This window comes from Euprymna scolopes, chromosome 3, assembly GCF_053919585.1.
Source record: "Euprymna scolopes isolate OS-2025 chromosome 3, ASM5391958v1, whole genome shotgun sequence".
NCBI classification, from domain to species: domain Eukaryota; kingdom Metazoa; phylum Mollusca; class Cephalopoda; order Sepiida; family Sepiolidae; genus Euprymna; species Euprymna scolopes.
Genome location: NC_136484.1, coordinates 128715575 through 128735862, shown reverse-complemented (window position 1 = coordinate 128735862; position 20288 = coordinate 128715575). Strand labels below are relative to the sequence as shown.

Genomic DNA, 20288 nt, shown 5'->3' with positions numbered 1-20288 from the left:
ACACATACCTCCAAACACCCGGGCAATGCTAGGTACCCAGGCTAGTTGAAATATAATACAAACATTTGACAGCATGTCATCTTTGATCTGATATAATACATTTTGTAAATATTAAATCGAAAATTGTTTTCTTCTCTACTTTTACATTGCATTGTTTTCTATCAACCAAACAGTGTCTTCAACCATATATCACATTCTCATTGCCTTCGATATTTAAACTTCTTGTATATTAAATAAACTTTGGAAGAAATACAGGTTTCATAAGTGGTGTGTTTTTTTCCATCAACTTTTCTAGGGTTCTAAAAAAAAAAAAAAACATTAAAAGAAGCATTCATTTATTGCAACGAATTTTTGTTGTACAAAATAAAAAATTAATTTTCCTCTTACCAACATCATCTTTGGTACCATTTTTGGGGATGAAAAAGTTACGGGTGAATTCGTAAGCACCAAAGAAGAAGAAGTAACCAGGCATTTCTCGTAGCATTGTACTTGTTAGGCCTTTGTATAAACCTTGTATACCTTCTTTGTGGAGAATGTTTCGAGTCACATCCCAAGGTCCGCTTTAAAAAAAAACAAAACAAACAAAAAGAAAAAAAAAAAAAAGAAAATTTTAATAAAGAAAATTTCAGAGAATAATTTCCATAATATTTAATTAATTTCTTACATGATTTAGTTCAGTTTATGGCATATCAACCATTTTGCAATTATTTAAGGCTGAAACAACAATCATGTTTTAGAATTTTTGAGATAAGGATTAATAATTTGTACCATTCGGATTATATTTTTCATCTTGGATGCTATTCTTACAACATTTCGACTGGTGTATCCTCTTTCCCATGAACATAGATCCGGAAACGCTTGGGTTTTGAGTTAAAAGCCATTGAATCAACATTCTTGTAAGCACTTAACACGTACAACAGTGTGGGAGGGCACTGCTATTTCTATTTATAAGATGGATAAGTTGTTGTATCGTATTCACCCTAGGCAGGTTGAACTAGATTCCTAAGTGTTAAGGGAAAATAAATTCACAGGCAGTCTCTGGTCACCTGTAATGTTTGGTGCATTTTTGGTCAGGAGGCCAGTATCTTCAGACAGCCTGATCTGGTAGCACCAGACGCCCTGACAGGTATTAGGACTCTGGGCCAAAGTGGACCTGGGAGCAATGATAACTAAGGGGCAACTTTGCATTCCCTACATCCCCCAAAATGGGGCCTCACCACTAGATGTCTTTTAAAGTCATACCCAAGAATAATGGATAAGTACTATTCTTATGACAGTCATGGGTAAAATAAGTCTGTCCAACAAATTTGTATTATAAAATAGACAGTTAAAAGCTGAAGGGGTGGAGTGGGGGACAAAGACATTTATTCATTAATAGTTGATGACAAACTATAATGGCAGTTAAATAGGACATCATCAGGTTTTGGTATTTAAGACGCTGTGAGTGTACTGGACTCCCAAAGTTGGGAAGCACTAGGCAATGTCTCACACCTGTTCTCCATAAGGCCTGATCCAAACGTTTGATATCAGTCATGTAACATACAGTCAAATCTCTTCTTATGCACAAAATTCAGGTCTTCCCCACTTGAGCCTGGGATATCTAGTGTGCTATGGAGCAGATGCAAAAGGTAGTATTTTGTATATGGCCAAAACCAGCTACTTTATAAATACAAGAAGGATTTGTGAGAAAAAAAAAAAGAAAAAAGTCAACTTACACGTTCAGTTTTCCACCTTGCATTTCCCGCATGGCTTGCAGGCGGCATTTGACCAATTCTGTTGGACAGAGGGTGAAAGCACAAAAAAAAGCAGCTCCACTTCCTGCAAAAGCATTCTGTACTGAATTTAAGTCTTCTACTTTTTTGTTGCCTGTAAGCAAAACAATTGTTTTCTGGCAGAGGCCGTAAAAGAGAAAGAGGACGGCATTTTCTGAGATATTTGCGGCAAGGGAAGGTACAGTCCCGGCATAGAGTCCTCGGCTAATTCCGTCTTTCTTTAATGTTTCCATGAAACATTGGTAGCCGTTCCTGTAGAGATCTGGGAATGTCTGCATTTTTACTTTGACAGTATCTAGCGGTTGGCCAATATAAACATTGGCGATTCCACCTTAGAAAAAGAAAATCAAAATGTTAATTACGTTTAGGTTGGTCATCATACAGAAATTTTAACTTTGATATTAGATTAGATACTACTTTTAATATTGTGGAAAAATATTCTACAATAGCATCCCTGATAACTGGTTTCAAGTTTTAAAAGAAAGAGGGAGGGGTAGTGGGAGGGAGTGAGAACGAGACAGAACAAGAGAGAAGAGGAAGAGAGAGAAAGGAGGAAGAAAGTGAGGGATATATATATATATATATATATAGATGAAAAAAATAAGAATGGAAAATGAAGTCACAAAGACTATAAATTGGTAAATATAGAATGGATCATTTATTCAATAAGGGCATACAAACATTTGGTTGGGGGATAGAGGGGACCCTTTATGCCAAGGCATTTTGAAGCCTAATGCTTCTCATCAGAAGCGTAGAGAAGATGCTAGGTAACATAATGGGGATGCAATGTCTAGCGTGGGATTTATCAGGAATTAAATAAATTAATAAAATTATACATGATGTTGGGGGGAGTTATATAAGCTCCAATGAAACTTGTTGAGCTTTATATTATCCTGATGAGTCTCCTCTTATAGAATTGAACTTACTCTCTTCTTCTAACTCACTAAGCTATATATATGATAGATAGATAGATAGAGAGTGAGAGAGAGGTGAAAGGGGTAGAGAGATAGAGAAGGATATATTGTGAGAGGAGAGAGACAGAGAGAGTATTGTATTAAACTTATTACATTTTAAAGTTAAATATAAGCAAATTAATGGATTATTTTACTGTAGAGATATTTGTTTTTTACTTTGTAAATCTAAATTTTTTTAAATCAATAAATTAGAATATTAATAAGAAATCAAAAATGAATAACTAAATTTAATTTATTAATTTCTTCCCTGACTATCCTAAGTATTCACAAGATGAACATTTTGAACATTTTTTTTTTTTTTTTTTTTACAATCCTGAGTTTAATTGCATTCTATCAAAACTAAAATATACTCAACCAAGATTCTTTTTATTTGCTAATAATTTCTTGGTTTCTGTGATTTTAGATCTTTGTGTACTGTGATAAGTTTCACTGTTTTTTTATGTTCATTTTTAATAATAAATAAATAGTGAATTTTAGTTACTATTTTCAAAATATAAAATAATACTTTTCACTAATTTATTTCTGTACTAGAAGTTCAGCCCAGCGTTGCTCGGGCCCTATGTACTGTTTATAACGTTATGTGCATATGTATTTATATATTAAAAAGTTTGACTCAGGTTTAGGTAACCTACATCTAAAATTTAAAGTGTTTAGACCCAAAATTGGTGGAGGAGTTTGGTAGAGTCTGCAAAGGTCAACTCTTTCAACCATGACCTCTTGGCAGCCAAAATTTCGCCCCAAAACTGATTAAAAAGCTTGCTGCAATGTTTGAATACCTTTATGTAAAATTTCAAATATTTAGACACAAAATTGGCTGAATAGTTTGTTAGAAACTGCAAAAGTCAAATCTTTTGAACTTTGACCCCTTAGCAGCCACATTTTCGGCCAAAAACCAATTAAAAAGCTTGCCCTATGTCTGAATACACTTTATGTAAAATTTCAAATGTTTAGACCAAAAATTGGCTGAGTAATTTGGTAGAGATTGCAGAGGTCAAATTTTTAAAAACTTTGACCCATTAACACTTATTGTTTTGGGCTAAATCAAATTAAACAGTTTGGTCCATGTCCAAGGAACCTACATCTAAAATTGCAAGTGTTTAGACCCAAAATTCGTGGAGGAGTTTGATAGAGTTTTCAAAGGTTAAATTGTTGGACTTTGACCCCTTGACAACCAAATTTCTGGCTGAAAACCGATTAAAAAGATTTTTTCAAATCTCAATACTCCTTATGTCGAATTTTGAGTCTGTACACTGAAAATTGACAGAGTAGTTTGGTAGGGAAATGTACACACACAGACAGACAATTTCACTTTTATAGATATATAGATTGTGTTCAAGATTCCAAATTGAAATGGACGAGAAAAAGATAAATTTAATGAATATAAATAATTTCATTTAAAAGTAAAATTTCAGCTTGTAAAAACTAATGATGTGAGAAATGTAAATGAAACCATTTTTGGCATAATTACACATAATTACACATATCTATTTTGTCAGAGAAGGGAGGGGGAGAACGATCAGTTTTGCAGCCATTTTATGTACTAATTTAGAAAGAAAATGCCAATCCATTCCTTGTATGTGTGTATGTCCAGAGAAAGGAATGGGCTGGTGGAGGAGAAAGAGAGGATGGGGTTGAGGAAAAGGGGGAAATGGGGAGGAGGAAAAAAGAAAAATAGAAAGGCATAACGAGATAAGAAGTTTGGATAGAAATATGTTACATTTTTAATCCAGGCAATGCAAGGTAGCCCTGCAAGTTTAATATAAAAGGAATAATTAAGCAAAAATAAATGAATGAATAAATAAATAAATAAATAAATCCTATTACAAATTTTCGTACTATGTGTATGTGTGTGTGTGTGTGTGTGTGTGACACGGTTTGTCTCAGCCTACAGGTGCTCGTCTGAACTCCAATCCCTGGTCCCCCCTCGCCAAACTTTCACGAAAATCACCCGTCTAGCTGAATCCACTGTGAAAAATTTCCCCCACTCTATATCTGTGCCTAAATCAAAACGCGGATTTCATGAGCAAAGCTTCTTTCTTAGAACTGCACGCCTGTGGAACTCTGTTCCGTCTGCCTGCTTCCCTCCAGACTACAACTTGGATGTCTTCAAGTCTAATGTTAACAAATTCCTAATGAACCGCCCCCCTAATTAAACACTTCATAAAATCTCCTCACTAACGTGATGTACTTGCAATAACCCTTATCCCTGAGTGGCTTCCGGGCCTTGATAAGTGGTGATCACTATGTAAAAAAAAAAAAAAAAAAAAAAAAAAATCCACTCAGGCAAGTTAGATACCAAAATGAAGCTTATGATCCAGCAGATGTTTTAGTGATATTTATGTCCATGTTTTGTGTATGGAAATGCAACAAAATGCAAAAAAAAATAACGATTTACTAAACAACGTTTTATTTACTGGATACTTTTCCGGTATTCACTGGAAGTTATTATCTACCTTAGTAAGTTCGATTTACTGTGTGTGTGGGTGTGACACGGTTTGTCTCAGCCTATAGGAAATCCACCCAGGCAAGTTAGGTATCGAAATGAAGCTTATGACCCAGCGGATGTTTTAGTGATATTTATATCCATGTTTGATGCATGAAAATGCAAAAAAAAAAAAAAATAATGATTTACTAAACAACGTTTTATTTACTGGATACTTTTTCGGTATTCACCGTAAGTTATTAATTATCTCCCTTAGTAAGTTCGATTTACTGTGTGTGTGTGTGTGAGAGAGAGAGACAGAGACAGAGATAGAGACAGGCAGGCAGTTCGAAATGAAGCTTATGACCCAGCGGATGTTTTAGTGATATTTACATCCATGTTTGGTGTATGGAAATGCAAAATAAAAAAAAAAAACAATGGAAAAAAATAATGATTTACTAAACAACGTTTTATTTACTGGATATTTTTCCGGTACAAGGACTCAAGTTTGCCCAGCTGGGCAAACATAGGTGCTTGTAAAACAAAAAATTAAAAAAGAAAACCTGAATTGTTTTATACAAGTATTTAAATAAAGTTAAAGAGAAAAGATTAATGGAAAAATATGTAACTAAAATATATAACTACTTTGTCTACAACATTTTCTGATTCTTTCATTTATTTTTGCATGATAAATTAAACAAGTTTTCTGTTCCATTTACTTTTATTTTTTTACATTTAATGATATAATTAAAATTTATACTTTTGTATTAAATTTAAATATGAACTTTTAAATCATATAAATAGAGTATTGTATCATCAAGATTAAAAAAATATCTTTCAACTTAAAGAATGTAAAATTTCATTTATCAATTTAATTCATGCATTTATTTAAAAGCATTAAATTTACTCATAAAAAATATGCTAATGAAAGGAGAATATTTTTGCTAGTACTTATTAAATGATTCTTTTAAATTTTAATTGAAATAATTGTAAAAAAACAAAAAAAAACATTGATTCCTACAGTCCTTACCTGCAGTTCCAGCAATAAAGTCAATAACACCATCGACGAAGACATGCCGCTTTAATTCAATTTTCTGTACCTCAGTCATTTTTTATCCCTGCGAGAAAAATATGCAAATTTATTCACATAATCTAAGCCTTACATGTGTTCAATTTTTGATGATTTTACTGTATTCATTAAATTCAATGGTTTTTATATTTGAATATTTTTAACCTTAAATAAATAAATAAATATATATATATATATATATATATTTATTTATATATATGTTAAATTAATATTTTTTGTTTATTTGTTTTTTGTTTTTTTTTAATTTCTCAGGACATATAATCTCTAATCGGTAATTTGTCATTTTGTTTTCCACTTTATTATGGTACTTTAAATGTAAACAGCCTATAAATTATTGTAACCCTTTGATTAAATAATATTTGTATTTGGCTGATATAGCCCGTATAAGCATTTTGTCAACTAAATTACTTTTACTGCTTTTTAGCTGATAATCTTCATTTGCTGTCTAATGTTTTGATATCTTCCCTTTCGGTGTTAATCATGTATTCAAAAAGATTTTATTTGATGCTTAATCCCAGTGCTGATGATGAGACTTTATTAAAAAAAAAAAAAAAAAAAAAATTGTATCGTCTCAGAAATGATCGTACACCAGTTGGTTGTTGATGTTGAATTTTTGGAGCATAAGTAAATGATTTTTCCATAAAATCATATTAACTTTTGATATATTAGAGGCGATTTATCGGAATTGAAAAATCAAAACACTTTACTATGTTGTACCCAATATATAGTTGTGATTTCAAAAATAAAAAAAAATGCCCTACCATCAGCTAGAATCGAAACTGAAACCAAAATTTATAGCACTTCAGCCCAAGACATCACCAAATCAGTCATTGTTAGTTGGATAAATTAAGATTAATGTTCAAATATATATATATATATATATATATATATATATATATATATATATATATATATATATATATATATATATTCTGTACTTTAAATGTAAACAGCCTATAAAATATTGTAACACTTTGATTAAATAATATTTGTATTTGGCTGATATATAGCCCGTATAAGCATTTTGTCAAGTAAATTACTTTTACTGCTTTTTAGCTGATAATCTTCATTTGCTGTCTAATGTTTTGATATCTTCCCTTTCGGTGTTAATCATGTATTCAAAAAGTTTTTATTTGATGCTTAATCCCAGTGCTGATGATGAGACTTTATTAAAAAAAAAAAAAAAAAAAAAAATGTATCGTCTCAGAAATGATCGTACACCAGTTGGTTGTTGATGTTGAATTTTTGGAGCATAAGTAAATGATTTTTCCATAAATCATATTACCTTTTACTATATATATATATATATATATATTAAATGTATGTCATCCACATACAGATTGTTTCACTGTATTACAGCTCTTCAGTGTGGCTAGACAGACAACTATTTCAAACTAACAAGGAGACCTGATGTTGTCCGGTATTGAATGAGGATCAACAAACGTTCTACACTTCCAATACTTTTATTGTCATCTCTTTACAACTAAATCGATTGATTGCCTGCTCTATTCGCAGAGACCGTTTACAATACATTGTAGTCTACATTGTACCGTAGAGAACCTACTGCTGATTTTATGAAATTATTTTTATATAATTGCTTTAACTAAAGTTTAAGATGCAAATGTTAAGTATCATAGTTCGATATTGTACTCTAAATAGAAACATTTATTTTTGAACCCCTTTTTTATCAAAGAACTTACTATTGATTTTATACATTGGGCCATTCTGCTTGTGTGGTGATAAAACTTCTCAAATGAACTTGTAATGTTTGGCTATATTAGGATTTTGGTCCAAATCGAACTGTCCAATCTTTAATGGGATTTTTTCGATTATCGATTTTTAATATTTACCGGACACGTTCTGATAAAAAACCTGTTTAAAAAACATAAAAGCACATAAAGTATATTTGTGTGAAGTTTCATAAAAATCGGCTGAACCATTTTGGAGTTCATAGGGAAAGAACTCTCACTCGCTCGCACACACACACACACACACACACACACACACACACACACACACACAGTGCCTTTATATATAAGTAGAGATTGAGATTTAAGCCTGATCGTTTTAACAGGTTAATTTCTTAACATTACAGGTTTTTAAGCACAATAAGAATGCTTATATTTAACAGTTGAGAAATATTTGCATTTTATAAAGAGCTATGCATTATTGCTAAGGACAAACATTAATTTTTATTCATCCATGATCCTAACATCGCACTGAATTTCATCCATTTTTGTTGCCTGTACACAATAGATTGTGTGAGTAACAATGACAATGATATATTTTACAAGAACAGTAACATATATTTATCTTACACATAAGTTATATTTCTAGTAATTAAATCCTTACCATAATGGCGACTTTGTGTCTGTTATGTTTTTAGCTCAAACTAAGAATATTATCTTTAGCATAATGTTAAATATAATTTCTGTTGTTCAATATATTGTTCAAGAAATTATATTTATGTACTAGTGTTATTTAAACATCTGCTGCAACTAAGATCAACTTCAAGATAATCCCAATAAAGTTTGGTCCTACTCTTTAAGCCAAGACTTGCCTCTGAGCTCTGCAAAATGTAATTATCTTCAGCTCTACATTTAATAGCCCATTAATCATCGAATTTTGTTGATTGGCTAACCCCGATGTCATGTTTTAATACCCTTTTGGCTTATGTGACGAGACTGCCTTGTTTTGCGGGTCATTTGGCGTTGCCTGTCACAGGAATGTCATATTACCAAATCTTGGTTCCCTAATAGCTGAAAAATTGCCTCTGTGGAACCAGTTTTAAAAAATCCTGCTGAAAGAACCGATCCCCAAAATTAACGCCTAATCAGTCAACTTCTGCTCTTCACTAAAATCTTTAATCAATCTAGCGATAGTCTACTACCTTGTTAATGTGAAACTATTTTTTTGATCATCAGTATGGATTTAGGCAAGCTCATTCTATTGCATATATCCTAATGATTACCTCTGAATGCATATGCATTGAATAAAGCTGATGAAATTATGGCAGTAATGCTCTGCATATCCAGGTCTGGCATAGTCGTCTTCTCATGAAAATCAGTTCAAATGATATTATTGGACAAATATTAAATACTAACGAGGGTACCCGGCGTTATCCGGGTGTTTGGAGGTATATGTGCTCTTAAATAAAAAAGAAACCAGGGAAGGGGGATAGGATCGAACCCGAAGCCCTGAGGCGAAGTTTGAAAATAAAATGTGAAAAAAACATGAACTGTTCGGCCAGCCAGAATGAGTTACAGAAAGATGTTTGAATTTATTTAAGTAAGAACCAAATTGACAGGTGCCCGCATGGAAGTCGTAGAGTGTTACGACAACGATGACGACGACGTAAGCAATAGCTATTTAGCAAATGAGGTCAATGACCAGGTTTGTTTGTTATAAACAAAGTAAAAAAAGAAAACATAAAAATGAACGTTAAAACTTAAGTGGGGGGAGGGTAATCAAAACATTGAAAAAACAACACAAAAAAACTAACGTAAGGCAAATGAACGATGTTAAATGTAAAAATCGAAAATACAAAAAAGAAAACAGAAAAACAAACACATGAAAAATGGCTTAAATAAGCCTGTTTCAATATTAAAATTTAAAAAATCGGTGGGTACCAGGGTATTTTTGGGTGTGTGGTCGGGGGTGGATAAGTGAAGTAAAAAAAACCCAGAAAAACGAACGTTATGTGAAAAATGGCTTAAATAACGCTGGTTCAATATTTAAATTTAAAAAATCGAAAAAAAAAAAAAAAAAAGACATCTCACACCACGATTTGAACCCAAAACGTTTAGATAATGAACCAACGCGCTAACCAACTGAGCTAACACAATGTACATGAAATTTAGTCAGTTCTTCAACTATTTAAAGTAAATCAGGTCATGACGTCATCTGACGCATGCGTAGAACCGTTCGTCGTCACCCCTGTCGAAAATTGTCGATTTCGGGGTGAAAAAATGAACGTTTTTGGTCAATTTTTCGATATTTTTCGGGCGAAGGATGGGGCTTCAATATGATACCGAATTTGTGAATTTTCGTCCTGTCTGTCGAAAGTTTTTAGCGGACACACAAGCACACATACATACACACATTTTCGCTTTTATATACATAGATAATCAGATTCTTCTTAGCCCAAAAGAAAAAAGATCCAGGTCATCCTCGATAGTCATAGTTCTAAACAACATGACAGATAACGTTTCTAAATTTAAGATTGAGATGAGGATTAGTTATTCGTAGTAGTTGGATCCATCATGAAGAAGGTCGGAGGTTGCATTGACTGAAACGTTGTGAGAATGACACTCAAGACGAAAACAACAGTCTGATGAATCCAAATAATACAAATTAATGCAGGTGTAATCCAGGGGTTGATACTTGAATCTTTATTGTTCCTGATTTTCATTAACAACATCCCTGATGCAATTGTGATGGAGATGGGCATATTTGCTATTCTTGACATGTAGGGAATGTTAAATACACACAAATTCAAGGCAATGGCTGAATCCTTAGAAAATGACCTCCAGTTTGTAGTGGAATGAGGACATAAATAGATGGTAACATTTAATGAAACAAGATAAAGCTTGTTTCTTTTAACAACTGATTTCGATAGCTAATAGCAACCTATGTGAAAGTCCATCTAACCTCTTAACATTCAGATGTAACAAGAACTGGAATAAATACATAGAAGACATTGCCAAGACTGCTGCAATGGGGCTCTCTCTAGGCTGCTAAAAATACTGCTCATACCTGCCAGTATCCTATATCTTTACGAATTCACCATTCATGTATGCATGGAGTATTTGTTGCCACATCTGCATGGGTGCACCAACTGCTAGCCTCTCCCTCTTAGAGAGGATCCAAAGAAGATTTATCTACCAAGCTGTAACCCCTGTCCCATCACCACAATGTTGTATCCCTGTGCTTGTTTTACAAGTACTTTTACGGAATGTGCTTTGATGGACTTGCCGCATTAATGTAAATACCTTCGACTGATCTATCAACAAAATCCCACCCCTTCACTGCAGAGATCCACAAATGCTGAAAGGCTTTCTACTTTAATAGCTTTCTTCCTTGTAATGGTCACCTTTGGAATCCCCCTCTTGTTCATTGTCTCCCAAACTGTACAAACATACAGAAATTTAAATGTAATGTGAACAAACACAACTCTCCACTTAAGACACCTCTATAGGTATTAACCTTAATTCACAGAAGCCCTGTATGCCTCACTGCAATCTGCCTTGTTTGAGGGTGAACCAAGATAAATAAATAACTGACATGTATATAAAGTATGTATATATTAAAATATAAAAAAAATGAATTAGCAGGAAACATAAAACAATTATTATTCCTTCCTGACATCTTAAATAAAATCATTGAGAATGGGAATATAATAATTTAAAGAAACTGATATCGAGAATAATGATCCCAGTTACAGACACCAACTTCCCATAAGATGCATATTTATTCAAACAACCTAATTTATTACAGCTTGCCCCCCCCCCTTCCCCCAATTTTTCTTTTTAATCAAGTACTCAGGTATACAGCACATACCTCCCAAATGTCAAGGTTTTGCTGGGAGTCCTTACAAGTTTTTACTTCAATGTTCATGATTCAATGGCCATTTCTTACATTCTTTTCTGGTTGAATTCATCTTAATATTGTTTGTTACTCTAGTATGGTATGCAAATGAGATGCCTTAATAAATAGAGCAAACCTCAGGTATTAAGTACCACTATAAGGAAAAGACTTAATACACAATTAACACTGTACAACAATAGCATCGCCAATAGGATGCATGAACACACTGGATGATCCAAACTATGTAGAAAGAAGATGCTTTCAGGCGGTGACCAGAGCAAAGTTTTTTTTGGGATTCAGAGTTATTCCTCCTTGGAAAAAAAAAAAGATGAATCCCTAAATCTCCAAATCTCATGAGAACACAAGTAGATAATAAGGTTCGAGAATTAGACTAACCATTTTCCTCTTTTGTTCGCTTACAACTGAATGTAACAGGCCTATTAGGTTTCGAACCGGCTCCTACTATGAACTCCCATATAGTGACTGTGTTTCCCATGCCTTTTGTACTTTTGTTACTGTAGCATGGTATAGAAATGAGATAGTGAAATAAATAGAGCAAGCTTCCGGCATTGGGTACTGCTATAATAAAAAAAACTTGATACACAATTAACACTACACAGCAATAGCGTCGACAATAGGATGCATAAACACACTGGAAAATCCAGACTATGTAGAAACATGAATAATAAGATGATTTTAGACACAGGATAAAGAAATTAAAAGACAAACGAATTGAAGGGGAGCAAAATGAAATAACTGTCATGTTTCTCACAACAGTTAGATGTGAAGCAACCCCAAAAGTTTCAACAATGGTATATCCAAGAAATTTAGAAGAGCTGACCTTTAAAGAAATTGATGAAATAATAAAAAGGAATATCAAACCAAATCAAACAGTTATCGCTGAAAGAAGGATATTTAGTTTTCTCCCACTGTAAGAACTGTGACATCAGAGTCAGAAAGTGGGATTGAGAAGTTAGCCCCACCCCCCGAAGAGGGGCATTCTGACCTGCAGCCCCATCGGCATTCCATGGCAAGTTCGTCTCAGACGATTAGCAATGAAATAATCCCTTTTCAAAGAGAGAAGGCAAAGCCTGGGAGGGTGTACCTCCTAGAAGGTGTACAGGAACAGCATTATTCTGCCATCAACAGGGACCAGATCATTACAGAAATGGTGTAACCGCCATTGATTTTGAGGGCCTGAGGATAAAAATCCCCAGCTGAGTTGAAAGAAGAAAGTTTCTGGAAACAAGACAGAACCCTTTTGAGTTTCTTGCTCCTTCTCCTCTCTAGTCCAAAAAAGAGTTTAAGAAACACTAAATAATTTTAAAACTACATAATTATATTAAAATTAAGGTGTTTTCTTTTTAAATTATGGTTGAAAAATCCCCTCACCCCGCCCACGAAATCTGTTCCAGAGCTCACTTAGAGATTTAGGGACACTTCCATTTATCTTCCCTGATTCATTTTACATGATAATTCACTTTTAGGTAATTCCATCTCAAATCATCCAGAAAAAACACCCTTACCTCTCAGATTTTTTCCAAACTTTCACCATATGTTGGTATCATAAAAACTTGGGAATCCTGAAAATTTGAGCTTTTAACTCTAAGTGGTTCCGGAAATATCGCAATTTTGGTATTTACATATATCGCGTCAAGGCGCAAATTCGTGAAATTATGAAATTACGTTTTTGAGTATAAATCAGTTTCTAGACAAGGTAGAACCTTGAAAATTTGCATGGACAAGGGTTTCCACATGAGGAATCCAAACATTGCATTTAAAACCTCTGAAAATGAACTGTTTCTTATTGAACTTTTAAGCCGAGATTTAGGTATTGGTCTAAGGTGACCAAAAAAAAACATGTTGCTCTATTAGAAATTGAATATTTTTGTTCCGAGACATTCTTGATAGTCTGAACTTAAATTCCTTCAAAAACGGTGTTTGGTTCTTTCCTCGTTAGCTCACAATCGAACCTCAGAGATGAGTAGTTTTACGGGCCTTACTTCCAGACAGAGCAGTGTACAAGGATTCACTTGACTTCACCATAAACAGGAAATCCTAAATTTTATTTTGACTTCCTGTTCATTTAAGAAGTGGTATTGCTGCTTTCTGGTGTTCCTTTAAGTTGGCTGAAACTATTTTGTCTGTTTTTTTGTTTGATGCAAGGATGCAAGTAGCAGGTAAAGCCAAGTAACCGGATAGCTCACAATCGAACCTCAAAAATTGGCCAATCACAGTGGACAATCCCAAATAATAAACTGCTTGTGGTGAGGATAAAATGTGTGTGTAGCATTTATGAACCCCTAAAAATTCTCACGGCCCCCTGTGATTAACCCATTTTTTAGGTTTAATTGTGAACTAGTGAAGAAAGAACAAAAGCCCATTTTTCTGGTAATCAATGCGATGGGTATGGATACTAAGAAACGGTACCTATGCTGGGTGGGTACATGGTTTGGATGATTTGAGATGGAATTACCTTTTTGTACATTCTCTAACCTTTCTTTCTATAGAGAACACACAAACATACATACATTGAGTTATATACATAAATATAGGCAGAGATGAATTTTTAATTCCAAAGCTAATTGAACAGTCATCAATGAGTTATTTTTTTTGTTTTGTTTTTTTGGTAAAGAAATCACGGGTAAATATATATCATATTCTTTTAAGATCATATTCTACCTATTGGATTTCTGGTTGAATTCATCTTAATATTGTTTGTTACTGTAGCATGGTGTGCAAATCAGCTACCTAGATAAATAGAGCAAACCTCAGGTATTGCATACCGCTATAACCAAAAGAGATGATACGCAATTTGTAGGTTTACAAAAACGAGCTATAAATATGAAAGATTGTGGTAACCTTGTATGCATTTCAAGTTGTGTAAGTATCAGGAGAAAACAATCTTTTATCTGAAAGGGCAATTCAAATATGCAGACTGCATTTTGTTTGCAATTTTGCCAAGAAAGATTTACAACTTACTATAGCTTTTTGTATAGTGAAAAAAAAAAAAAAAATGGCTGGCCACTACAAGGAAACTGATATGCAAACATTGTATTCAAAGCATCAATCTTTCCCCCTCCACCCTCCCGGCCATCTCAGAACAGCCAAGAAGAAAGCTTGCTGCTATGAATCATTGTTATTAAAGCTGCTTTTGAAGAATTAGATTGGCATAGCCTCACTGAGTATCAGTGCTGAAACAATGTGCGTAGAAATAAAGAAATTTCTGTTGCATCTTTCAGATATGGCTATACCTCTGAAGATACCAACATGAAGAAGTACAAACCATGTAAGTAAGAAGAAATTAATTTTAGCTTATATTTTATAAAGAAATTTTAGCCCTCTCCTTTTTGTAAAAGAATCTCTCTCCACAATAAAACCTTAAAACGAACAAGTCTCCTTGTTTCATGCATTTTGTTCATCTCGAGTTAACAGAAGACCAAAGTCACAATATTCTTACTTACCCCATTCTCACTTTTTTTTTTTAATTTTTTTTTTTTTACATAGAAGTCACCACTTATCAAGGCCCGGAAGCCACTTGGGGATAAGGGTTATTGTGTGTACAGTAATCAATGGGATATTATCGTAATAATTGTTAGTATTGGAGATTTGATAAAGTGTCTTACTTATGGGGGTGGGCGATTCATCAGGAATTTGTTTATGTTGGACTTGAAGACATCCTAGTTGTAGTCAGGTGGGAAACAGGCAGACGGAAGAGAGTTCCACTGGCGTGCATTTCTAAGAAAGAAGCTTTGTTATTTTTATTGATACATTTTTTTGAGTTAAAATTAACAGGTTCAAACATAATTTTGTGGAGATTTTCATCAAATTATTCTATTTTAATTTATTCATTTTTCATTTGAAAAATTAAAAGGTTTGAACATAATTTCACAAAGACATCTGATATATTAACAAATAATATTTTATTCAAAATATGAACAATGCCGTGTTCTCCCCAGCAGAGCTGGATCAGATCAGCTCGTAACATAAATAGGTTGGCACCATACGAGTATTAAATTCTTAAAAATTGGCCAAAACTTTCAATATTCATAGGTGTAATTTTGTTGTTGATTTCACATAGGCTATATGGCAGAGAAAATTTCATAAGCTGTGTACAAAGTTTTGTTGAAATCCAACCAGTAGTTTCTACGCAATTTGTAGGTTTACAAAAACGAGCTATAAATATGAAAGATTGTGGTAACCTTGTATGCATTTCAAGTTGTGTAAGTATCAGGAGAAAACAATCTTATCTGAAAGGGCAATTCAAATATGCTGACTGCATTTTGTTTGCAATTAAATAATAATAAACAGATAATTTTAAAACAGTTTTTCTTTTAAATTCTTTTTTCTCTACTTATTTATTTAAATCAGTGGTTCTTGACCTTTTGACCTTCGTTGAAAATTTTAAAAAATTCAGAACGTTATCCATTCCTCAGAATTGTCTCACTAAAAAACTATGTACTAACTAATATCGATAATTGTAATCTGTCTGTAATGAACTTTAACAGATAGACAGGCATGCGGTTATTACATTAGTACAAATTACAAAGCAGACCAGTTACCATTAGATCAACTAAGCCAAACAACATTAGATCAGGTCAGTTATTAGATGGACAAAATCTAAATGTAAAAAAAATGAATACTGATAATACAAAAGAAGAAGAGAAAACAGATATATTGTAATTCAATTTTTATCCAATTCAGAGTGTCTCTTTCAGGGAGCTGGATACCCCCACCCCATGTGTAACTTTGTTGCCCTTATAGAAAGTAAATAGTGACTTTGATTTTGAACATTTGTTAAATTGAGATTTATTTAGTAGACTTATTTCCTGGCTTTTAGGCTAGGATAAAAATGTAATGAAATTGCATGTGTGTGTGTGTGTGTGTATTACATATATGTATACTAGCAGAAAAACCCAACGTTACCTGGGATTGAATGATAATCAACAAATATTTCACATTACCATATTTTTATCATCGAAATCAATGAAATCACCCATTTATCAATCAAATCAATTGATTGCTCTAGTTGGAGACCCATCATAGTACACAGGAAGGAAGCTTCACACGCCTCTCCGCAGTGACTTATTACACAATACATTGTCATTTACATTGCACTGTAGAGAACCTACTGTTGATTTTCTAAAATTATTTTTTATATATAATGGCTTAAATTAAAGTTTAAAATGAAAACGTCAAGTATCATGTTTCAATTGTGCTTTAAAAAGAAAGATACATTCCACACACGCCCAGTCTTATCAAAGAACTTACTGTTGATTTTATATGCCTGACCTTTCTGCTTCTATGGTAATAAAACTTCTCAAATGCACTTGTGATGTTAGGCTGTATAAGGTTTTAACTTTGGTCAAAATCGCCCGTTTTTTTTAATCAGATTATTTTGATTATCAACACTTATCAAAGACATTCTGATACAAACCCCATCTAAGAACACTGCTAGATACATAAAATACATTTGTGTGAAATTTCATAAAAATCGGCCCAGCTGCTGTGGAGTCTATAGAAAATGAATTCTCAAACACAAAGTTCCTTTATATATATATATATATATATATATATATATATATATATATATATATATATATATATATATAAAATAAAATATGCATCAAGTGCGCTTGAAAGCCAAGACACACACACACACACACACACACACACACACACACACACAAATTAAATTCTAACAATTACGGATATTTTATGAAAGGTAATCGTTAATGTGCTATTGTGGTGATTGTTGCTCAAGTCAAAGTGATAGACAAAGAAAGGAACAGTGCTTGAACGAATGGACAGATCTTGTTTTGTTAATTTGTTAAACTGCATTTATATTTTTTAAAGCAAAAAAAAAAAAAAAATAAATGAATAAATGTGTTGTAACTGTTTTGACCTCAGTTAGTTACAAGAGCAGAAATCCTTACCTGGAGCAATTTTTATCCCATCCAGAGTGTCCTAGTTAGAGGAGTTGAATATCCCACACATTTAAAAAAAAAAAACTGACCTTGTGTTTTATTTTGCTCCCATAGTGAGAGGAGAACAGAGGAATAGAGGGTGTTGTAGTAGCAGCAGCAGCAACAAAAGATAAATAAATAATATAAACAAAGTAAAAGGATATATATTGTTTATTTCTATGTAATATATACACTGATGTACAATGTATCAAGATAGACCCAATGAGCCACCGATCATCTAATAAACATTATTTAAATAAAAAAAAAATTTAAACAACTTATTAAGGTTGGTAAAATTGTAACATAGTTAACAGCGAAAAAAAAAAAGGTAGTAGGGGAGAAAGAAACAAATATATAAGAAATAACTGTTACCAAACGATAGAAAATTTAATTTTCTATCAACCTGTATAGTTTAAATCTTTTGAAACTATTTGTAAGTTTTTTTTTTATTTCAAAATTTATTTCATTACTTTCATTTAACTAATTTCATCATTCAATGATGGCTGTTGATTTTTTTTTTTTTTTTTTTGAGTTGGTCACTGAATATTTCCCTTCAACGACAGGAAGATGTGATTCAAAAGTTGGGCAGTGGAATATGAAATCAGCGCTCTAAAGAGCACTCTGGCAAAACAAAAATTGCCTGGGTAGCCATGTCAACATTTCCACAGTAGGGGCATATCAGGCGATTAACTCCTTTTCAAAGGACAAGAAGGTAAAGCCTGGGAAGATGGGATTCCTAGAACTGCACAATTGAAGCATGCTTGTTGGTACTAGTGTACCAAATGGGTATCAAATTTCTGGCCTCAGAAAATTTAGGTCACGTAGTATTATACAACTGGTGTAACGACCAATGACATAGTCTTATCTTTTTTCAATCTATGCAAAAATCATTGCCTTCACATAGAAAGCTTATTCACTAATATACCTGTCAAGAAACAATCGAACCAATATAATCATCAACACTATATACAATAACTCACCTCTTTCTGCACTTAAAATCAATAAATAAAATACTAAAAGAGTTACTATTAACCAGCACTACTGCAGTACCTGAAAACATTTACAATCAAATCAATGGAGTTTCTATAGGTTCAATTCTCAGGCCGATATTCAGCAAATTCTATATGAGTGACTTAAAGACATGTGTTGCAGATTAACAAATTATTTGCTTTTTTTTTTCATAACAAACAATAAAATCAGAATAATTTTTTTTAATAAACACACTTTCTATTATTTGACTTAACATAAGATGTGAACACTGAACGAAGGCTCAAAGTTGCGAACATCAAGCAAAATTAAAAGTAAAAATCGATCCAAATCGAATTGGGTGAAAATAAAAGGGGACATTATTTTTGCCCTAACACCGGTCAAAATGTTATGTAACATTGACCATACAACAGAATAGGCATGTTCAAGATAACCACTATAACTAGCATATATAACTTTCGGTTAAAATCAAGTTCCGTCTGTCTTTGTTAACATACTTCATCAGCTGAGAATTGTACTTCATGATGAATTCTCTAGAAAAGTCACTTCTGCTTAATGGTTAATGTAAAAATATATGATTTTAAAAAGGTAGGGGTGACTAATACTTTACTTGCCTATGTGAAAAGAAATAGTTCGATGTAAGAAGAAGTGAAAACACTGAACGGTAATCAAAAAATGAAACTACGAAACGAAATAAATAAGGAGGAACTAAAAAATGAAATGAATTCATTGTCATGTATACCACTGACAATATTATATTCATTTTAAATTCAAGTTTTATGATGTCTGTTTTGGTGCTTATCCCCTTATGTTACCGTGTAATTTTTCAGATAGTATTTTTAGTTAAATTCAAGTTTGATATTATAACTTAGTTTCATATCATCTATAATATAAAAGCAAAAATGTGTGTGTATTTGTGTGCAAGTTTTTTGTATGTCCAGCAAAGGCTTTTTTCGGGGTGGTGGGGTTACTATGTCTTAGAAATTTTTATATACTTCCTAGATTGTAATATCTATGATTTGCGAATGCATGTCGCGTCTACATTTATTTTCATTTACTTATCAGGAGCTGCTTTTCCCCAACATCTTGTGGAGCGTAAAGCTTAACTGGCTTAAGGCCAATGTTAAGTGGGTCATTTCCTTCTCCTATGGCGTGATGTTTGACCTTGTTAAATTTATGCACCTGTGTGAACTCATTCACTTAACTTTTTGATTGCTAAATTTAAACGCTTTTCACTTCCTTTGTTGCTGTAGTGCAGCAGTTAAGACCTCAGGACGTCATGGGTTCGAACCTGCCTATTAACACTTTTTTTTTCCTCCACACGCACCTCCAATCACCCGGGCAACACCGGGCACCTAGTCTATTATATAAATCTCACCTGTTTAAATATATGTATGTATGTTTGTATGTCTGTCTAAAACTTTAGACAAAGGTGACGGATTTTCACAAGATCAGTATCGTTTTGAAGCTCTACCCTTCGGATGACAAATA

At 33.0% G+C, this 20288-nt stretch overlaps 2 protein-coding genes across 3 annotated transcripts in view; one reads left to right on the top strand and one right to left on the bottom strand.

Moving 5' to 3' along the window:
• LOC145258992 (glycine receptor subunit alphaZ1-like) overlaps nt 1-20288 on the top strand; it is a 441610-nt gene that overhangs the window by 93726 nt on the left and 327596 nt on the right. The window contains exon 1 of one of the 2 annotated variants that reach the window (XM_080116659.1): nt 14993-15133. The exons of the other annotated variant lie outside the window; for it this stretch is intronic. The gene's annotated coding sequence lies outside the window, so the exon portion shown is untranslated. Of the gene's footprint in view, nt 1-14992; nt 15134-20288 lie in introns of those variants that run through there. 2 annotated transcript variants of the gene reach the window in all.
• Nucleotides 1-20288, bottom strand: part of LOC145259036 (mitochondrial ornithine transporter 1-like) — a 41543-nt gene that overhangs the window by 13664 nt on the left and 7591 nt on the right. Inside the window, exons 2-4 of the mRNA XM_080116665.1 lie at nt 6199-6286; nt 1716-2103; nt 388-560 (exon numbers count right to left, since the gene is read on the bottom strand). Coding sequence (XP_079972791.1) covers nt 388-560; nt 1716-2103; nt 6199-6277 — 640 coding nt within the window. The 5' untranslated portion in view covers nt 6278-6286. The remainder of the gene's footprint in view (nt 1-387; nt 561-1715; nt 2104-6198; nt 6287-20288) is intronic.